The sequence below is a fragment of the Penicillium nucicola genome (genome assembly GCF_028828085.1).
Source record: "Penicillium nucicola strain IBT 29836 chromosome Unknown utg000010l, whole genome shotgun sequence".
Classification (NCBI taxonomy): Eukaryota; Fungi; Ascomycota; class Eurotiomycetes; order Eurotiales; family Aspergillaceae; genus Penicillium; species Penicillium nucicola.
Window position 1 is genome coordinate 2,875,276 of NW_026643134.1, and position 20,917 is coordinate 2,896,192.

The 20,917-nt window shown below is 49.5% G+C and overlaps 9 protein-coding genes across 9 annotated transcripts; 3 read left to right on the plus strand and 6 right to left on the minus strand.

The window, feature by feature from the left end:
* Positions 1-750: 750 nt before the first annotated feature.
* N7511_009640 (uncharacterized protein) lies at positions 751-2,520 on the plus strand (the record flags this gene model as incomplete). Its single annotated transcript, XM_057132017.1, has 2 exons — positions 751-1,686; positions 1,735-2,520. 2 exons carry the CDS (start codon positions 751-753, stop codon positions 2,518-2,520), a joined length of 1,722 nt encoding a protein of 573 aa, XP_056980005.1.
* Positions 2,521-2,610: 90 nt separating this feature from the next.
* On the minus strand, positions 2,611-5,031 carry N7511_009641 (uncharacterized protein; the record flags this gene model as incomplete). The annotated part of the gene is made up of 5 exons (XM_057132018.1): positions 2,611-3,136; positions 3,193-4,408; positions 4,483-4,748; positions 4,799-4,926; positions 4,993-5,031. The coding sequence occupies 5 exons, from the start codon at positions 5,029-5,031 to the stop codon at positions 2,611-2,613; spliced, it is 2,175 nt and encodes a 724-aa protein (XP_056980006.1).
* A 1,564-nt stretch (positions 5,032-6,595) lies between these two features.
* N7511_009642 (LysM peptidoglycan-binding domain-containing protein) lies at positions 6,596-6,951 on the plus strand (the record flags this gene model as incomplete). Its single annotated transcript, XM_057132019.1, has 2 exons — positions 6,596-6,713; positions 6,770-6,951. The coding sequence occupies 2 exons, from the start codon at positions 6,596-6,598 to the stop codon at positions 6,949-6,951; spliced, it is 300 nt and encodes a 99-aa protein (XP_056980007.1).
* Positions 6,952-7,182: 231 nt separating this feature from the next.
* N7511_009643 (uncharacterized protein) lies at positions 7,183-8,276 on the minus strand (the record flags this gene model as incomplete). Its single annotated transcript, XM_057132020.1, has 4 exons — positions 7,183-7,433; positions 7,489-7,835; positions 7,887-8,119; positions 8,175-8,276. 4 exons carry the CDS (start codon positions 8,274-8,276, stop codon positions 7,183-7,185), a joined length of 933 nt encoding a protein of 310 aa, XP_056980008.1.
* Positions 8,277-8,668: 392 nt separating this feature from the next.
* N7511_009644 (uncharacterized protein) lies at positions 8,669-8,887 on the plus strand (the record flags this gene model as incomplete). Its single annotated transcript, XM_057132021.1, has 2 exons — positions 8,669-8,699; positions 8,748-8,887. 2 exons carry the CDS (start codon positions 8,669-8,671, stop codon positions 8,885-8,887), a joined length of 171 nt encoding a protein of 56 aa, XP_056980009.1.
* Positions 8,888-9,822: 935 nt separating this feature from the next.
* Positions 9,823-10,224, minus strand: N7511_009645 (cupin domain-containing protein; the record flags this gene model as incomplete). Its single annotated transcript, XM_057132022.1, has 1 exon — positions 9,823-10,224. One exon carries the CDS (start codon positions 10,222-10,224, stop codon positions 9,823-9,825), a length of 402 nt encoding a protein of 133 aa, XP_056980010.1.
* Positions 10,225-11,172: 948 nt separating this feature from the next.
* Positions 11,173-12,695, minus strand: N7511_009646 (uncharacterized protein; the record flags this gene model as incomplete). The annotated part of the gene is made up of 3 exons (XM_057132023.1): positions 11,173-11,610; positions 11,684-11,758; positions 11,814-12,695. 3 exons carry the CDS (start codon positions 12,693-12,695, stop codon positions 11,173-11,175), a joined length of 1,395 nt encoding a protein of 464 aa, XP_056980011.1.
* Positions 12,696-13,870: 1,175 nt separating this feature from the next.
* Positions 13,871-16,587, minus strand: nip1 (translation initiation factor eIF3 core subunit c; the record flags this gene model as incomplete). The annotated part of the gene is made up of 2 exons (XM_057132024.1): positions 13,871-16,122; positions 16,245-16,587. The coding sequence occupies 2 exons, from the start codon at positions 16,585-16,587 to the stop codon at positions 13,871-13,873; spliced, it is 2,595 nt and encodes an 864-aa protein (XP_056980012.1).
* Positions 16,588-17,797: 1,210 nt separating this feature from the next.
* N7511_009648 (putative protein kinase Yak1) lies at positions 17,798-20,730 on the minus strand (the record flags this gene model as incomplete). Its single annotated transcript, XM_057132025.1, has 6 exons — positions 17,798-18,537; positions 18,585-19,323; positions 19,377-19,536; positions 19,598-19,797; positions 19,854-20,122; positions 20,181-20,730. The coding sequence occupies 6 exons, from the start codon at positions 20,728-20,730 to the stop codon at positions 17,798-17,800; spliced, it is 2,658 nt and encodes an 885-aa protein (XP_056980013.1).
* Between the last annotated feature and the right edge of the window lie 187 nt (positions 20,731-20,917).

Consider the following 20,917-nt stretch of genomic DNA (forward strand, 5'->3'; position numbering starts at 1 on the left):
CTTATACCATCTAATACAAACGAATGACGTTGTTCGACACCCCTCTCTCAACTCGGCCCGGACGATCGTATCCGAGGTAAATCCAGGAACACGTCGATGTCAACTTTCCAGTAAGTAAAGTCCCGCGGCCCGTGGAATTATAACGAGCCAGCATCCGATGTTCTCCACATATCGACCCACGAATGTATTAGTTCTGTCCTTAAGTGGCCATTTCAAACCCTAATTCAGATCCACGGCGTTCTTGTTCACAGATCCCCCGAGGCGCTTCTGTCAAAGCCGTGGGATCGACCGGGAAGGTCTCCATCTTTGATTCAGGGGACGTTCCTGACCACTCCAATCAACCTTGTCCGTCCGGATATTCGGCTTGGTGCTGGCCGCCCTGTGGGGAATCTCGATTTGATTGTCGCCAGTCTTGCGTATGCTTTAGGTCGGAGCCTTTTCTTCCAAATCCAAGTAATGGGACAGCAAGGCAGACAATATGCTCTAGGAAAGAATTGTAGGGAAGTAGGGAAGTAGATGGGTCTCTCAGGTGTTCTGGCAAGCTTTAACGGCATCTAAGCATACAGAGGAAAGAACGAGTGAGAAAGATCTACATATAGCGTCCCAAAAGGGGCTAGGTCATACAATGAAAGAGGCAGAGGGCCCTCGTAGAGGGAAGTCCCTATAAATACGGCCCGTCACCCCCAGACCGTTGATATGTGCCTGTCATTACTTATTTTGATATTTATTGTTCCCATATAATCTATAAACATGCACGAGACCATCTCCGGCGCCGAGGTCTACGGACCAGGGACGTACATCGACAAAACCGTCCTTCCCGTACCAGAAGACACCCAACGAATCTTCAAATTCCTCGCATCAAAGACACCCGGGTTCACAAAAGACTCCGCGATATGGGATACGGTCAAGTTCGAAGGGCGGCCGGACCCAATGGTCCCCGGACCGATGAAATCCCCCGCGGTGGTAGCAGCACTGCACGCCATGTGCGGAGTCGTTGGAAACGAGCTCCTGGAACTGCGAGACGGAAAGGCTGCAAAGGAGGCAAGTGTCACCGTGAACACGGATCACGCCGGAATCTGGCTTGCCTCAACATTCACCGTGCACGTGAAGGGATCGGATCTGTCGACTCTTGCACGGGCCGGAACGTTGTCTAAGATCTTTACCCGGGACTTCGATCGGGGTTTCGGCGTTGGTCCGTTGTCTGGTCGGGCGACTGCTTTGTATCCGACCAAAGACCCGAAAGTGTGGTATCAATTGCATGGATCGTTGGATGCGAGCAAGACGCTCCAGTCTATGGGCATTGATATGGATGTTCCCCTGAAAAATGTCGATGAGGGGTACGAGTATCTCAAGAGCCATGTGCGAAAGTGGAGTGCGGATGAGCTTGAGATGCATAACGTGAGGCATGGGTTGTGTGGTAGTATTTGCTACTCGCCCGATGCATGGAGAAAGACCGAGATGGGAAGGCGACTTGCCGAACACCCTCTTGTGAATTGTAAACATGAGTTTTACGCGAAGGAAACACCTCCGGTTCCTCTGCGCCAACTCTCTGACCGGCGTCCCCTGGCTGGGATCAGGGTTTTGGAGATGGTACGCATCATTGCTGGTCCCACTGTTGGAACTACATTGGCATCATTCGGCGCAGATGTCATCCGGATCAACTGCAGCAAGCTCGCGGATCTGAATGTAAGTTGGAACTCGTCACCTTTTTGAGACAACGCTGACTATAGTTAGGTCCTTCAACTGGCTCTGAACGCCGGAAAGCGCACCATTGACCTGGATATCGGAAAAGAGGAAGATATGGCCCGTCTTCTGGAGCTCGTTGGCGAAGCAGATATCTTCGTACAAGGCTTCCGGTATGGATCACTCGACCGTAAGGGGCTTGGCCTGAAAGATATGCTCGACATGGCAGCAAAGAGAAACAAGGGTCTTGTATACGTCGATGAAAACTGCTATGGACCCAGCGGGCCCTTCGCCGAGAGACCCGGATGGCAGCAAATCGGAGACGCCGCGTCCGGTGCGTCGTACGTTATGGGGCGGGCATTGGGCTTTGATGAAGGAACAAGCGTTCTACCACCACTGCCAATCTCCGACATGGCAACTGGCATTATCGGTGCCCTAGGAGCGATGCTGGGCATTCGTGACCGAGCACGGAAGGGCGGGTCTTATCATGTGATAAGTTCGCTTGTGGCAGCAGACACGATTCTGCTGGACAAGGAGATTGGCCTCTACCCTGTGGAGGTCGTGCAGAAGACGTTCGATGAGTTCAAGTTTGTGCGCTCTTCGCCTGCCCAATTCGTCACCGAAATTATGATTCAAGTGATCGATGGATGGAAGAACGTTTTCCCCGAGTATTTGACCCCTGACTCCTCATTCATGATGAGATTTGAGGACAGCCCCTGGGGACAAATGGATCTTTTGAGGCCTGTTGCCAGATTGGATGACAAGGAAGCAAGTCCCATGTGGACAAGCCCCCCTGTTCCAAATTGCCATCATGATGCCAGTATCACATGGGCATAATCCCTCAGAATCATTTTGTATGTTGAAGCCAAGCATTTAAAGCGCTGGGGAGAAATAAAAAATTGAAGGCCATATTATATGGATCAAAACTCACAATTCCCCGGAATTTCCAGTCAGATCAAATAAGCTAAAATCGTAAGAAGGAGGCGCACCTGCCAGCATATCTTGCCAATTCCAAGCAATCGGAGTAGCCATGGACAATGGCCCTGTGGTATACAAAGCCTGGTCCGGATGTAGATGATTTGGCTGAGCAAAGTTGCCATCCATCCGAGCCTGCTCGGAAAGATTGAAGCCCGGTGTAAAGGGCCGCTGGGGCAGATTGGGATTCTGCGACCATCTTTGCCCCTGAGTTTGCGGTGGCTGGCTTGTCCCCCTGCGCTCGGTTGGGGGATTTCTGGCACGATGAATCGCTCTTCTCGCCGAGTTTTCCCAATCAGTACACATGGCCAGGACATAATCCATATACGTGTCTTGTTCTTGCGATGCCACCCTTGCCAAAAATGCGACGACTCCATTGATTCTTGAGATATCAGTTTTGGCATCGGGGCGAGACGGGTTGGCTATTATCTGAGAGAACAATGCGACTAGAGCTGCAGCAGGGAAATAAACGATGCCCCTGTTTGATTTGTTAGTAGACGTACCTTTTAGATCGTTTGGAATATCGATACATACCATTCAAAGGATTGACCAAAGCCACTTTGTACATGACCAATTAGATCAATCGCAGCTCGTGCTGCCTCCAGTGATTGTTCTACTGAGTTTTCGCGATCAATCGGTAACCCAGGAGCGCTTGGTCTTTCATTTGGCGTATTAGACCATCTTCGTGGAATCAAAAAGACTCGGTGAATATTGAGGTAGCAACAATGATAGGCAAAATGAAGCCGTAAGATATGCGGTAGAAATGGATGGTGGCAGCCGGCAAAGTTTCGTTGTGGCCGAACTATCATTGGAAGACTTTGTTTCCAAGCCTCGATCTCTTCAAAGCACTCTCTCACATCCTTCATCAGCTCCTCACGCGTCTTTTTGAAGCCCTCGGTGCTGTACAATGTGTCGCAAGCTTTGCGTTGAATAATAGCGAGTCGAGCGAGGGCCGAGAAGAAGTTGATCTTCGTCCCCCTGATCTCCATCATACCTAACCCATCATGTGGGTCTTCCGAGGGGAGCATAGTGCTGAAGTCGCGGGTATCCTGAGATCCAGGACGACCAGTCCGCTGACAAACATCGGCGTCTAGAATAAACGCTATCCAGAAGACCCTTTTTCGTTCTTCTACCTGGGGCTCTGGAAGACCAAGGGAGTTGGATTTGTGTAACCCAATAGAATGCGACAGGCGCACAGCAGAAGCAGCAAACATGAACAAAGGTTGGGGGTTCGGTGTCCCTTGGAAGTAGAGTGCTAGGCCGAGTAGCCCTTGAACCGCGAGAAGATCACAAGTCCGCATGAAAAGCTCCGTAACCACATTCATGGCATTCCTGACGTGGCCAAGGGACTTTTGCCAGTCATCGCTGCTGCCCCCTGAACTCTCGGCTCTTTGTTTGTATGCAAAAGCGAGGACAACATTTAACGCAGCCCACCATGAGGATCCCTCGTTAGGATTCCACGAGAAGTGCCTATTGACTTGGACCATAAAGCTTTCCGGTCCGAATAGCGGCACAGCCTTGTTGAAGCTCTCGAAATACTCGTCAACCAGCGCTAATGTCTCCGCTTTGGAGGGAAGTGGCAGTGAGCACCTGCTTTGATAGTCATCTTGGAGGGCTTTGGGAAACCAGTCGGCAAGCCTCCATCGGCTTCCGTTTCTCTGGACGGCATGGCGCCACATATTGTTACCCTTTGTGTTCTCAAGCCAGCCTGCACCCTCAGGAGAAGCAATGGAGAAATGAGAGGATGCGCCTAGATGTAGTCGGTAGAATCAGCAGTCGCTCGTGTCACCTCTGAGAAACTACAGTCGGTGAGCCTGTACTTACCAAAGAAACGCATTGCGCCTTTCGGGGTTTTGAGGGTATATGACCCTTCGTCACGATCACCTCCATTGGTCTCGACTTCGTGAGTTACTTGACTAGTATCATCTCTTGGAGACGGTATCTCCGAATCAGATTCATCCGAATGCTGACCATGCTCGGGGTCTGCATCTGAGTCACTCTGCACTCGGCGCCTCTTCGAGGCACGGGCTTCATTTAATTCTTCTTGCAATGAGCGAATACGCTCTTCCATTTCATGCAGATATTCATCGCTGCCAATCCAGATTAGCCTCTGATCGTCAATTAATATCGGATAGCTTACCGGTTGGGCTTTTTCTTGTGTCGCACGGCGTCTTCGTACTTGCAGGGCAGTTCAAATGTCCTGCAGGGGGTACAGGCCGGTCTAGTGCCATCACATTTGACCTTCTTTCGTCTGCAGACACTGCATGCCTTTGCAGAGTAAGTGTCCAATCACATTCGTTTGACGGGGTATAGGGGGGGATAATCGACGCATACCTTGGCAAGGCGTACAGCATTGTCGGCGTTCCCATCCATGATACCGAATTCCTGATTGTTCTCACCCCAGCTCAGGGTTTTCTCTCGCACCTCTGATCACAAAAATCTATCCGGCGCTCAAAACCATTGTCGCTTCTTTTCCAGAACCGCGTTACATCGAAACGTCGGGTTTTCCCGCCGCCTCCGAGTTGCAGGCTTTCAGGCACCAAGGCAGTACATGAGCCTGCTGAGTCATGCTAGTTGCCTCAGGCAGAAAGACGAAGTATACCCAAGTTCATCGATGTCCACGGGAACACGGTAATACGGGCATTTCTTGTTTTCGGGCCAAGTTTACAGAGTTCATAGTAGCCCTCGTATTGTGTAAGTGAGAGTTCAAAAATGTGTACTCCCCGTGGGCATCCATCGGGGAGCTCCCAACGTGCAACGCCCGAAGTGGCGTAGAACGTACACCTTGGCATTCTAGAAGACCCCGAACCGTCCGGAAATATTGTGGTCTATATACTGCTATACCAGAGTGATGCGGAGGAGTCATTACGCGTGATCACTTGGATCCAAACCTAAAGAGTCCATGGGTGTTTCACAAGATATCCTTAATGACGGTAGATCTAACCTAGGTGCTAGAGAAGACAGCAAACATGAGCGAAGCCTGTGATACCAACTTTTTGGCCAAGACGAGAGCTGTCGAAACCGATTATCACCCGGCAATTTAGCCATGTTTGTGTTTCCTCCCCTGACATTCAGCCGACGCGGTCTCGACAGAGTTGACCAGGTCCCAGACCTCACGACTTTTGGCCTGTTCTAGAATGCTCACCGATATTCCTCATCATCTAGTCAATAGCAACAAGATTGGGCCTGGTGTGATATTGATGCAGCATGTAATGTCACGCTGTATAACACTTGTTCCTACGTAGCAAATAGTCGCAACCCAATACCAAGTCTATTTTGATATCCAATCCCTATTTTCTGTTTTATAGCAGACCCAGCTTAGCTAATTTCGTTGCACAATCTGTGATTAGGAACGCATATGTCTCAGTTGTTTGTTTGCACAACGCTAGCTATGCCCACGATGAATGGCGTAGTTCGGGCCATCGTGACACTATGGTAAACGTCAAAGGCTAGGTTTCCCTGATCAGAGTTACGCCCTGATAGTCATGTTCATGGACGATGTAACCGTAAAACAGATGGATTGTACTCGGTCTCACCGAGACAGTGTCGACAACGAAGACCAAGACAGAGGGCCATGGGGTTGATTTCCTTGGATCTATTGGCCTACTTTGAGCTCTTGTGATGCTGCTGTTCATATTGTTTCAAAACCACCAAAGTCAGAAGAAAGCCACGGTAGCAGTAAGAGCAATCGAATGCAATTTGCAGCAGAAGTAGATGTGATCAATGGTCTGATTTGTAGGCACCGTACTTCTCAAGTGGTATGCAGATGTTTGACAAGACAAAGCCTCATCCCAAAGGCATATAGCTCCTTCTATAACAATCCAAAGAGTTCAGGTATAAATTGATAGACGAATCCTCCCTGCAAGCGGTTTTCAATCAGCGACAAAGCCTAGTTTCCATTCCCACAGCCCCGCAAGCTCATCAAACCAAGTCCAAAATGGTCAACATCAAAAGTATCGCATGCCTCTTGGGAGTCTTCTCCCTCGGCAGCTCTGCTGTGGTAGAAACCGCCAAGGTGGGCTTGGATGCAGCCGCTTGGAAGCTGACAGAATTCTGTGAGAAATAGCAAAGAATACATAGGGCCTCCTGATCCAGACTGACGCAGTAACAGGCATCGACTATTATACCGTCAGTTCTGGCGACACTTGCTGGGACATCATATCACGCAACCAAAACAAATTCACCATGAGACAGCTCCTATGCTGGAACACCGATATTAATCCCTGGTGCTCCAACCTCATTCCTGGACGGCAGGTTTGCATTGGAGTTGATCTTCCGGGCCCGGTTTGCTAAACTTCGGGTTGATCTTATCATTATGGAAGATTTGAAACCGAGGAAGAATACCCGGGGATATCATCAAGTCATTGGATTTCACAAATTGTTTGGCAGATGTAATAATTGATGGGTAGCCAATATTTCTGCGTCCTGTTATCACGGTAGCTCTTTTTTCAAATCAAGCCCCGGGCAATGATCTTAATGAAACTAATTGTGCAATTGTAATATTGAACTGCCTTTAGAAAGCTTTTATACACTGTTTTGCTTCCACGCCTTGTGCAAGAACTCGCGCATCTTGATTGGCTTGATCTCGGGGAATTGGGCGTTGAGTCGGTTCCCCGGCAGTTGGAACACGTTGTTTATAGTAAGTCTGCTCACTAATGCGGTGGTCTCCTTGAGCTCGTCCGTGGAATAGTCCACTCCTTCTGGCTGCACAGGAACCGTGACATCTCCAGACTTGATCTTGTCTACGTTGTCGTACGTGACACTAAATTTCTTGCCTGTTTTGGAAGACTGTCAACAACACCCAAGTCTAAAATTGAGGAATTCCCTTACCTGTAAATTCCTCGGCCATGCTCAGAACCTGGTTGTAGGTAATTTTATCCCCAACAATGATACTGAACTCAGGCCATTCCTTGAGATCAAGTGCCTTGACCAGATAAGCAGCCATGTCATATGTATAAGTCATACATATCACATTATTACCATCTCCTGGAATAGCCGCCGTCGCAGTGGATATATCGATCCCAAAGCTGAATGGGTGCAAATGAGTTTGTACATGTGGCATTCCCCAGTAGTCCATGAAAAAGCCAGGGATCACCCTGGTATATTCCAGGCTGCTGGTCTTGAGACTAGTTGCCGCATCAAGCCACCACTGAATACTAGGATCAATGTCAAGCAAACTGGTATCGCAAATCAGCATGTTTAGTGTACAGCGGACGTTGGAAACATACTTGGCCGTTTGGATAAATGAGTATTCGCTTGGGACAAATCTCTTCGTTGTTTTTGACTTGTCCGCCGCTTCGATCAAGTTCAACTGGGACTGACTCGTCTCGTCCGAAACCAAGCCAATCGCAGAAATGATGGTATGGATGTTGTGTTGCTCAAGCGCCTGAGTCATTGAGTGGACATCATTGTAGTCAAGCTGCACAGCCTGAACCTTCTGCAGATCCTGGTCCTGTCTCACCTGAGGAGTTACAATATCAGCAATTGATCAAGTAGAGTTGGATGAAGAGATATACGCGAGACAACACGACCACGTCGAATTTCGATTCTTCGAGTAATTTTTCGACAATGGTTTTCCCTACTCCACCACTACCACCAGCCACAGCAATAACAGGCATGATGATGGTGCACACTCAACGCGAATGGTCTACACTTCGAGCACAAGGGGTTGTAAAGCTGAAGTTTGCATAGCGGAGGATTCCCCCGCGATACCGCCCCACTCTTAGATTTTCGACAGCTTACGTCTTCCACAGCGTAGCCTTCAAGGTCTGGATTATTCAGAGATCTGCAGTCTGTTATCAGCTTGATGCATCACAACCAGACCCCAATCAAATCTTTCAAAATGGACACCGATCAGTCGGGGTTTCGGGCTTCAGACGTCGGCGACTCAATTGACGATGACTAATATCACCCAAAAAGCATATAAATCTCCCGCTTTGACGGCCAAAATAGCTTCATATCTCTTCAACGTCTATCTCTACCTCCACTATTAAGATCTTCACTATTCACAATGTGCATGAAAGCTACTTGCTCATCTTGCCGTAAGTCTCAGCTGATCATTATGAGAAACGTCAGCTAAATGGCCATAGACAAGGTCACCTGGTGGGGCTGTGGTAGCCACATTCCTTCCGTCATGGACTCCATTCCTACCAGTGACTGGTGTGCCTGCACTCCCCAGGTTGAGAAGGATGGAAAGAAATATCCTCCCAAGGCTGCCAAGGCCGGTTGACTATCTGGATGTGAGATTTTCTAGGAGTTTTTGTTGAGCGTGGTGGGGCGATGTTGCGTGTTTTTGATACGAAGAAAACATATGAAGAAACTCTGTTTCGAATTGTGTGAATGTCCGGCTTGGATGCAGCAATAGATATGCAGTTATATGCACCGAGGTATCCCTGTCGGTGGGGCTGTTCTATTTCAGCCGCTTGCTCGAGCTGAGGCTGACCGAGCTTATGCTAGGACAGCTTTGGAGGCTTGCATCAGTGATGAATTTGCCTTGTTGAAACCTAAAAAAGCTATACTATGACTTTTGAAACACCAGAGCTTGAGTTCTTCTCTTTCGGTCAGTTTCTTAGATTTGTATCATCTTCAAAGACCAATTGGAGGTGAAAGAACTCAGTTGCTGTACCATTGCTAGGCCAGATTCATTCAGGCACTTGTTCGTCGTATTTCTCGGGAAATGTGAGCATGTCTATGCGTGGAACACGCCTAAGAAAAAGAAATGCCATTGCTGCGTTGTCAGAAACCGGTGAAATTTATAGAACTAGTCTGATCTGGTGGTGCTTTATGAAGCTTTTCCTAATCTGGCTAGGACGTTAGCACTAAAGCTGTATTTATCTCAGGGCTTAGTCGCATAAGCAGCTTGCAGGAAGTATGTGCACCCCTAGAACGGAATGATACTAGCTCATGATCTCTCTTGGCATGCTTCTACCCTAACCTTTCTCGGCAAAAATGATGATCCTCTTCATTTCATATCATAAAGCAAATTGTTGTTGCCACCAGCTCAAAAGTCCTTCTGCCGCGTACGTACCAAGCATGATCTTTCAATCCCACAAATTCGCGACAAACTTAAATACAGTTTTGGTTCCATCTTACGCTAAAACACTGCTTTGTTTGTTTTCACAAAACATCGACCAATCCGTTGTCATTGAATGTATCGTATCATCTTTAATTCTTGGCTTTCTGGCTATACTCTTCATCAGTCACAGCATCATGCCAAACAGTACTCCCAACTCCAATGACAAAGTGCGTCATAATACTAGAATCATCTGCTCCATGCCAGTGGGTAGTTCCAGCCGAAGCCCAAACAACATCACCAGTTTTCAAGCGCTGTGGAACACCTCCTTTATCGCAGATCCAGCCACTACCGGCGACAACCTTGATCATCTGGCCTTTCTCGTGCGTATGCCAATGTGTTCGGGCACAAGGTGTGAATGTGACATTTGCAATCGATGCGTCAGTGCCCATGTGGATAGGGTCCAAGAAGACGTCGCCGCTAAATGTTTCGGTGGGCTTTACGCATTTGGCGTTGGGGTTGAAGCCATTTTCGATGACTATCGAGCTTGGCATGGTTGCAGGTTTAGATTTGGCTTTTAATTGGTGAGTTTGTGCGTATGGAAAGAATTGAGCGGCGCGAATAGGGAGTATATACCTCGGGATATCCTTCAATGGTTGAATCTGACAGGAAGTATGAACTAGTGTGTGGGCGGTTCACTTTATATAGTGTTGTCCAAAGAATTCCCAGAATAATTGATATGATCTACTTGACCTTCAATTTTTACTCTACTGAGGGTCAGCAGCTATCCCCGTGGGCCCTTAACTCCGAATTGCTTACATCGGCTCTATCCGTCCATACCAATGAGGAGTTGGATTGATTTAAGCCGACTAAATTTTCCTGTCATCTTATGAAGTGAGTACGTTAGGTTCCGGTTCTACTCAATCAAATTTGGCTTAAATTTTTATTTATTGTGGCTGGTATCCGTAGTATCCGACTTTCCCCCCAGTTAGGCAATAAGACACGCAATCGATATCGCAGGTTGCTCTCAAGGATATGCAAGTCTCATTTATGTATTAAAGAGATAAGTGTAAAGTTGCGAATATATCGGTATATTGTCTACAAGACACCCAGAGGTTGATTTCAGACAAGTTGAAGCTGCAGCAGCAAGACGTCTCGCGGGGAGGTCCTTGTCTGTGGTACAATCCACTGTCACAGTGCCCTTTAATTCATGTTGAGGCGATACAAAATATATGAATATACCGAGGCACTTAGAAAGGGTCCAAAATAGGTGAGATGAGAGACGCAAAAATAGCAAGGACGTTGATATATAAATTAAAGCAGATCTACATCCAGACAAATCTTTGCAAGAAATTCACATAAAAATGTTCAAAAACTCAGAAACTTAAAAACAATAAGACAGAACACTCCGAACAACTCGTTTGCCGAATACTCGCATATTTTGAAAAACCCGTAGTCCAGTGACATGAGCTAGTACAGTCTTCATGCATAGCCTCAAAGCATCACGAGAAAGTACGAGTGAAATTCCAATCTGGAAGAGACTGAACAAGCTCCTGTTTCTGATCAGCGAGAGTAACATGAGTGCCCATAGGGCTAGTGCCAGTGAACAGAACAAATCGCATCCAAGGTCCTGTAAGTCTGGCTTGATTATTGGGGTTCGGGTCCACCGTAGAAAGCACCTTCATGTACGGACACATAACGTCTCCGAGAGGATCTCTAATGGTGACTTCAATTTCCACAACTCTTCTTCTGACGATACCGTTTGCAGTCGACATATCCAGGAAGCCGACTGTAGGAGGTTCAATACCAGACAAGAAAACCATCCAGTCCACGTCCACTTGAGCAATGGACATGACGGACGCGCCGGTGTCATACAGGAGATCGGTTGAGTAGCGTAGACAGTTGTCGCCTGCGCCAGCTGATCGCAAGTCTGTGAGGACCTAATGGGGGAAGAAAATGGATATTAGAAGAATGATAATAATAAAAAGTCAAGAATTTTTGTGGATTTCATACTGAATGTATAGGGTACGCTTTGTGCTGGTTGTATATGGCATATTTCATCTGCGGCATAGGTGTTGCTCCAAAGAACTAGAAAAAACAGTGTCAAAAAGCATACTACACAATTGGTCCAGGTAATACTTACCCCTTCAACCCAAAACTCCCGATGTGATCCATACTGCGCAGTAATTGCTTCGTGTCGTGTGTGGTCCCACGGCTCCGGTGCACCAACTTGCTCTCCCTTAGACCAGTAGCTCATCATGCCCCTGACGAACATTATTTCCTTGTTTTTGTAGGCATTGATAATAGCCCTAACATTTGCGAGCTGGCCATCCTCGTCTCCGTTTTCAGTGAAGAAGTCTTCCATGCCCTTCAAGGAGTGCAGTCGTTGAACCGTCTCCCAGTCAATGCCATCAGGCCACGCAGCAATCATATCGTCGCGCTGCTTCCGTTTTTCGAGGTACATGTCAAGCCTCTGTTGGAACATGTGAGGGAAGATGTTGTCGTCAATTCTCTCGTGGCATCGTTCAATCTGCGCATCGATCTCCTCCTCAAACAGATCCAATTCGTTGGGGCTCCACCCTTCTGGTAGCTCTGCAGGGTCTGTAAGAGGCTCATCTCCGTGATGAGTCCATCTCGGATTCTTTTTGCCTCGCGTTGGTCTGACGACGTCTGCCCCGTTGGCATACGCAGATAGGACGCTGTAATCAACGAATTTGGCGTAATCCTTCTTGTCCGCTGGCCAGCGCGGGTTCGTGGCGCTCTCCAGATTCATGGGCTCCTCTGGGGTAAGAGACCTGGACCTTGCAGGCTCTTTGCCTTTCTTGGGAGGAGTAGTCTTCCCTGCCATTTCGGTAGACTTTTTGGAAGAAGCTTTGGAGGAGACTTTGGAGGCTTTCGAGGCTTTGGAGGTAGCTTTAGAAGAAGTGGCTTTTTCAGCCGCAGGCTTCGTCACTTTAGAAGAGTCCCTGCTAGCAGAGCTTGGAGTCTGTTTAACGATAGCTTTACGCGTACGTTTAGGGGCCATCTTGAGGAAAGAAACTTGATGTTAGTGATCTTCTGCCAAATTGCAATTGAAGTCCAGTATGAAATGAGATCGAGTATGATATGAGATTCTATCGGGATATTTGTACTGACCCATGTTGGGAATCGATGCCCAGAGAGACAAAGGAAAGCAGACAGTTGATTTATCGAGCAATAACTCAAGCGGTTGAAGTGTCTGTCGATGTTTTGAAACAAAGATGATTTCAGGGAATGCTATTTTTGGCATTGAATAGCTGGAGGGGACAAAGAGATGTTGTTTGGGGGGGGTATATCACAGGGGTTAGAGATGTCAGGATGGAGCTACTGATCAAGCTGCGAAACAAAGACGCAAATAAGCAATTGCTACTTCGTCTAGCCCTACTTTAGCCTCTTCTTCTGTTGTCCAGCTTTGAGTGATTTGAGCTCTGTTGCTTGAAGTTCAGTGGGCTCATCATGTAGAGCATAAGATAGCTTATGGTCAAGTTTTGTAGATAATCATCCAAGGATGAGCTAAAGTCGAGATTGGGTTCCCCAGTGATCATTCGTAAGTATCTTATGAACTGTCTTTGATTGACACATGTGTCTTTGAAACCTCAGTGAACAGGGATCGGAGACTGGTGATCAAAGAGTCGAGTAACGTGTACGTTTTATTAGACCAACCTTCTATTTTACAAAGAAAGCGTGCAGAAGGTGCTGTTGCTTCTGGAAAGCTCTTCCGTACAACAAAGAGGCTCACACATCTCCAGTCTGAATTTCACACCGAAAGAACGGAGACTCGTGACAGGATTTCATAGCCCTGAAACTGTTGAATTTCCACATTATTTACTCGACAGTGGAAAACGGAGCTGATACCAAGTTCAGGCGTGTCTACTATATGCACTTCCTAAACAGAAAGATGCCTACAAATCACTATAGTATAGAGATAAATCTATTCCATAAGCCGTCAAATTCTAACCAATATGCACCTTGATTCTTTCTTGATCATTTCATACGTGAATATCATAGAGATCAATCACAAAAGTAAAAAAACGCAGAAAGACGGGCAATTTTTCCGACCTAAAAACAAGGAACGGTCGTACTGACACAAGGGGATGGGATGGACAAGGGAGAAAAATGAGAAAACCGTGAAGAGTGTTGAGAAAAAGGAGGAAGAAAGAACATGCCATTACATCAGAAAATCTAAGCCTTGATCGCTGCGCCCAATGCACCACCACCGAACTGCTGGCCGCCGGGTCTCCGGTCTCCCTGGGGGATACGGGCACCGCCACGACCACCGCCACGGCCACCACCGCGGCCACCGCGGCCACCACGGGCGCCAGGGCCGTGCTCGCGCTGGAAGGCGTTGGCCATACCCTGTGTGCGCTGCTCGAGGGTCTTTTCGTTGGACTCGAGGAGGTTCATGGACTTGTCGGCCAGGGTGACGATCTGGGACTGGAGGCGAGAGAGCTCGACGCCCTTGCGGAAGATGATAGCGTCGTTGACCTGGTCGAGGGCAGCGGCAAGCTCCTCGTGGGAGATCATGCGGGAGATCACGGAGACGATCTTCTTGCTGCTCAGCTCGAACATGTCCGCTAGAGAGGTGATGGAGAGGCTGTCGTAGAAGGGAGCGTATGTGAAGAGGTAGGTGCGGAGACCCTCCTCCTGGGCCTGCTCGGAGAGCATAGCCTTGACCTTCTCGGGCTGGGGCATGAGATCCCAGATCTTGATGGCGGCAAGAGACTCGGCAGATTTCTTCCATTCGCCAGCGGCAAGAAGCTTAGCCGATTGGATCACACCGTCACGAGTGTTCTCGGGGGGACCAGTGAACACCTGGCGCTCGTTGTAGTCCAACATGCGGCGGAAGGTCTTGGAGATCATGCGGCGGCGCAGCTCGGGGGAGGACGAGGTCTGGGCCATGAGGGGAACCTCGAGGAACATGCTGGAGGTGAGGTAGATACACTCGAGCAACTCAAGGTTGATGTGCATGTGGAAGGGCAGCTGGCGGGCCTTCTCGGCCTTCTCAACTTCGGGGCTCAAGCTGGCGAAACGCTGCAGGATAAGACCCTGGGCGAGCAGCTCCTTTTGGCGACCGCTACCGCAGATCTCACCAAGAGTGTTCTGGGCCTCGTAGATGAGACCGGCACGGAAGGCACAGAGACCAATCTGAACAAGTGTGCGGTTGAACAAGATCTGGCTGGCAATGTCCATGGAGGAAACGGACTCTGTAAGGTGAGACATGAGCATCAAATCACGGGACTTGTAGTATTGGTCGTGGAGGGCGAGGAAGTAGATCTGGCAAAGCATGGCACGGGCACGGGGAATGCCATCGCTGTTCTGGAACATGTAGTTGCAGATGGCAGCAACGAGGCTCTGAATGTCGCCGGACTTGGAGCCAGCAGTAACGACAGAGTTGATCTTGGTGGGAACGGCCTTGTCCTTGGCGTCTTCGAGAATGGAGACAACCTGGGCAGGCTTGAAGTAGATGTGCTCCAACCGTCTGATAACAACTCTGTTCATGCTCTCCTTTCCGTTCTTGTCGGCCTCACCGAGGCTCTCAACATACAGTTGTGAGCGAACAAGGTTGTTGTACAGGGTCTGCTCGTCGCTCAGGCGCTCGATATACTCAGCGGTGTGGGGGTCGATCTGCTGGAGAGAGCGGGTGAGCTCGTCGTCGAGGCGCTCGATGAAAGAAACAATAGAACCGGGAATGGCGAAAATCTCGCCCTCCTCAACGGTGGGCTGCTTCTCATCATCCTCCCACTCATCGGCATTCTCGCTGATGATGTAGCTGCGGTTGTCCTCCAACGCACTCAGAAGAGTCGAGTACTCCTCATCGGCGGCCTTCCATTGCTCGGGGCTCATGTAGTTGGCGCTGGATGTGCTGGTGAGATCGAAACGTGTGGAGATCAGGGTCATAAGGGTGCGGATACGCTGGTAGGGGGTAGTAGCCACTTCAAGGAGCTTGGTCATGGTCTTAATTTGGTCGGCACGGTCGGTGTTCTTCTTTCCGCGGGACTCGACGATGACGCGGAGGTGCTTGAGGATGCTCTCCGGGGTGTACTGGAGGGTCTTGCCTCCACGTCCGACGGTAGCGAAACCATCGTCCTCAGCACCGGCAGCGGCGGCAGCGGCGAAGTTCTCAATACGCTCAACCTTGGTGGGCTTGGGAGCAGGGGCGGGAGCGGGCTTCTCCTCGACGTCGCTGGCCATGAACGCATCCTTGTCGGCGCGGTACTTCTCGACCAGGGAAGCGTACTCCTTGTTGTTCTTCTTGATCTTCTGCTTGACAGCGTTGAAACCCTTGCTGTTGCTGGCGTTCATCTTCTTGTTGGAGGCCTTCTGCTTGGTGATGGTCTCATTGGTGAAGTCTTCGAGCTCGGCAACGGCCTGGATGTAGATCTTGGGGGTAGGACCGGTGACCTTGAGGATCTGACGGTTAAGGTTGTCGAACTCTGTAAATCATAGACTGTCAGTCGATGCCGTTCTCCAACCGGATATTTTTTCGCCTGCGCGGAATTTTCCAAGACCCAAAACCACAAAATGTTTCGAATCTCCAGGATATGGTGTCACTCACCAGTGGCAATAACAGCCCAGTCGTTAATCTTTTCGGCATTGTCGATCAACTTGATGGTGTTCTCAAGTCCCTCCAGACGCTTGTCCTTGGCAGACTTGACAACCGTAACCTTCTCCTCCTCCTCGCTATCCTCACTGCCGGAAGAGTCGTGCAAGAAAGCCTTAGCTCCCTTGCTGCTCTCCTTGCCTTCGCCTTCGCTGTCGCTGTCGGAACCAGATTCGGATTCGGATTCGGAGTTGTCATCAGAGGATTCCTCCTCAGAGCCGGACTGGTAAACCTCCTCCTCCTCATCAGACGAGCTGTCGCTGTCGCTGCCGGAGCCGTAGAAGAAACGCGACGCCATGATTGCGGTTTTCGGTTTCGGTAATAGGAAATGGCGATCCGAAGTGGAAAGTGAGGTCGTCGCCGTCTGAAAGTTGAGTTGGTTCCCGCAGCGAGCCACACACGAAATTTAAGCGAGGGGTTGACTAAACCCGATTAGGACTAGCCTGACTCAGAACAAAGCGACTATCAACTTCTCCAGTTCTCCATGTTCTTGTGTTTGTCTTCATGATAGGGGATTTGATCGACGTGTATGGGGGTTTAAAGACTATTGACCTACAACTATACTGTACTCGAACTCGCCCAATCCTCCTAGTCCTTATGTTAACAGCCCGACAATGTATATCGGACCGCGCCAACAGTCAACAGTACGGAGTATAACGTTTTATATAATAAACTTGACTTGATCATGGCTATGCTTCCATTGCTCATAACTGAGTTCTACTATTGTATACAAAACAACAAGAACTGTACCTCAAACTGAACCAAACACAGGATACTGTGCTTGGTAGGCTTAGAGAAAAGCCATGCTAACAGAAAAAAATGGCAGACAAAATGAGCCAACCCGCCCAAGAAAATCCAGATTTAGAAAAAGAAGCAACAAATTTACGAGGTGGTAAGGCAAAAAAAAAAGGGAGCAGAGAAAATCGTTCTTTCAAGCTCCAGGCTATGCCGAGAAGAGAAAACACACGATGCATCATGGATAAGACAGGTGTTCAGATAAACCGAGAAACCACTGCCTAACGACAAAGCAAAGAAAAAAAAAAGGAAAAATCAGAAAGCTGCACAACATAACTGAAATCGTAACACAGTGAGAAACGCAATGAAATAAGGGGGGCTGGTAATGCGGATGACCTCTTGGCCTGGACCACTGATGGGCACTGGACTCGCGAGGGCGAGCGTGCAGAGCGATCGAGCGCTAGCAAGCAATGCAAAATGCAGATCGTGTATCAGAGGTCGGAGATCATTTGTAACCCGCGTCCACCCACTGCCCCTGAGAGGCTTTTTTGTGACTCGTGCGCCTACAAGAACCTGCCGGGTAAGGGAAGGCAGGTTGACTGGCGAGGTGAGAAGCGGGTCAGTAGAGCGAGCAAGCTTTACGGACACAGTGCGCTGAAGAGTCATAGCGCGGGTTCATGCTAAAGAGAAAGTATCGATAGATTAGTATCGACGGGCCTGCTCGCGGCTCATGTCAGACATGGGACGTGAAAGGCACCGTCTGCTCGGATGCTCTAGTGCCACTGGTTTTGACCCATGTATCCTTCGCTCAACACACCGTCCTCGAGTGTGCGGATGAAGTCGCGGTTACGTTGGTTGCCACCGCCGCTGGCTGCTGCGCGACTACCGCGCCGTCTTTGGTTGGCATTTGCGTCCACGTATCCATCGGGGGGAGGGGGATAATATGCGGGACTGGGCTGGAGGCGGATTGGTGCGTTGGGGTCGAGATGGCTCGCCACCCGCTGAATTGTAGTTGGAATACCCTGAGGGTCCATGGTTGATGCTCGTTGGCGACCAGCGCGTGTAGTTGCCTGTGCGTAGAGACTCTGAGGGGGAACCTGACCTGGACCAGGGCCTGGCATCATTCCCATTTGGTGGCCATAGCCAGGCGGCTGCTGGGTGGGGTATGGAGGTGGTGCACCCTGCTGGTACATGCCGTTGTACATGGGTGGAGGCTGAGTCTGAGGAGGCGTGTGGAATTGGTTCATCTGCATGGAGTAGGAATTCTGCGCATGCGCTGCCTGAGCCGCTCTCTGTTTGCTGGTAGCCTCGGCACGCTGTTGTTGTTCAACTCCAGGAGCGGGCTTGCTGGCAGTTGAGTACTTGAGATTCATCGGTGGCATGAAAGGACCGGTGAACTTTTGCTGAGTGATGAATGGGTGTAATTTGGCTTGCTGAGGTGACCACCGCTCGAGGGGGTTAATCGAGAGAAGTCCGCGTACGAAATCAATAAATGCGACCCGGTTGTTGAGTTCTGTCAAGGTTAGTATGATGTCAAACTCGGGCTAAATCTGATCCTACCTCGCTCAACCTCTGCTTGCTTCATGTTCTTTCGAGGCATTGGGTAGCTGCGAATGATCTCCTCTAGCGTTGAAGCAGAGAAATACTTCTTGCTGGGTTGTTCCTTCGTGTTATGTTCCCTTGAGTATTGCTCCAAGCTCTTGAGACGGTATGTCTTCCTGCCGAACTCATCCTGAGTCTTTTCGAAGAACTCGCCTGATTGTTTGCCCATCTCAAGCATCCAAGTGGGTGGGATTCCCAGCATCTCGACGATTCGACAGACCTGGTTGTATTCTGATGAGCCTGGGAAAAGGGGCAGACCCAGGAAAAGTTCCACCACGATACATCCGAGGGACCACATGTCAATAGCAGATGAGTATGGCAGGCCAAGCAACACCTCTGGGGAACGGTAGAATCGTGACTGAATGTAGGTGTAGACCGTTTGTCGCTCATCACACGCTGAACCGAAATCAATGACTTTGATAATGGGACTTTCAAGATTTTTGAGCAAAATGTTTTCCGGCTTCAAGTCACAATGAATAAGATGCGCCTTGTTCAACAGACTCAGCGCGTTCAACAGTTGCTGAGCAAACACGCGAACCAGAGTTGTACTCAACCCGCGGAACTGATTTTGTTTGATGAGCTCGTACAGGTTGACACTGAGCAGTTCAAATGCGAGACACAAATGTTGTCGGTGAATAAACGTATCTTTAAGACGAAGGAGGTGGTGGTCATCGTTCTTGTCGTACTTGCTGTTGAGCTGCAAAGAGTAAGCTAACATTCACAAGGCCTATGCATACGAAGGGGGCTTACCAGGTCTAAGACGGAGACTTCCATCATACTCTGATTGAAGTAGGCAGTCTTGTTCTTGATGACTTTGACTGCCACCACTTCTCCCGTCTTGAGATTCTGGCATTTCACGACCTGACCAAAGGTACCCTGACCTAGCACATCGAGGATGAGGTATCGGTTCCTGGAGGCGAAGAAGCTAGTTAGCTTGGATATCGACTAGACAAGAGCATGTATACGCGTACTTGTGGCCTGCTTCCTCACTGCCGAGGATATCGTTGACGTAAAGGATGTAATCGCTATCCTCATTATCATACCCGTCGTTCTTGACACCTTTGCTCGGCTTGGTCAATACTCGACGCGGGTTCCGGGAAGACTCATAATTAAATCCTGGGTTACATATGCGATACGTGGCCGGAAGGTGGGTTGTCAACGATTGAAGCGGCTGAGCGGGCTGGTTAGGTATGACGATAACCCGAGCGGGGAATATTCAGGACTCACGGAGATGAATCCACCTTCAGGATTAGCACGTCGAAATGCGGGTTGTACATTCATACGTGGGTGCAGTTCCTGTACAGACTGGATCTTTTGGAACTTCGGGACTGGACCGCGACCGGGAACCAGAGGAGGCTGAGATGGCAGCGAGCCAGATTGCGGAGATCGCGAATCTCCAAATCCAGGACTCATGTGGGAGGAGGCCGAGGTTGGGTAGTATTGATCAGGGCTGAGGTCACCGGCTTGGAGGGGTGGCAGTCGAGGGGCGCGATTCGCTATCGAAGAAGTTAGTGAAGCTGTCAAAGCTGACCTGCACCGCTGGTTAGTACTTACTTGGCGATTGGTATCCCTGTGGCGGAGATGCGTACTCAGGTCGCGCAGGCGACCGTCGAGAAGAGCTCTGGGGGCCGGACGGGAATCCATATGAGGTCTGGGCTTTACCAGGACTAGTGGGATATGACATCGGCGGCGACAAGACATTCATCGGAGAATATCTGCGAGCAGCTGACGAGGCCGATGTTTCCTCTGCCTGATTCAAAAATTGCGAAGAGGCGCGATTGTGGTTTGGCCTCGAAGGGTACTTTGCTCGGTTGTACGGGTCGGCGTCCTCCATGGTGGTATCCGCATCGGTGACATAATCCCGTCGGGGGGTGGCGGCAGGCGATGAAGCCATCGAGACAGTCTTAGAGTTGGTGCCTGTTGAAGGAGGCTTTGAGGTAGTGCCAGGAGTTTGGAAGGACTCGTAGGTGTATCCGACGGGGGGCTGTGATTGTGGCTGACCGTATTTGGAGGCTAGTTGCTGAGGATGAGACGCCAGCGCAGCGTTAAACTGCGCAGGGTGACCCACGAGAGGATCCTGGTACGGCTGCCAACCAGGTTCCATCGTGTATGTTTGGCGAACGAATGGCGAGACTCGAGCTCACCGTTTCGCGCACTGCGATCGGGGATCGTGGGTTGCGGGGACGGGCACTATGAATGCGGTAGGTGAATTTTAACGCAATCCCAGGGAGTAGCAGAGAGGAATTGGAATCAGAGTGGAATCATGCGGCACTGCATTATCCAGAGAATTG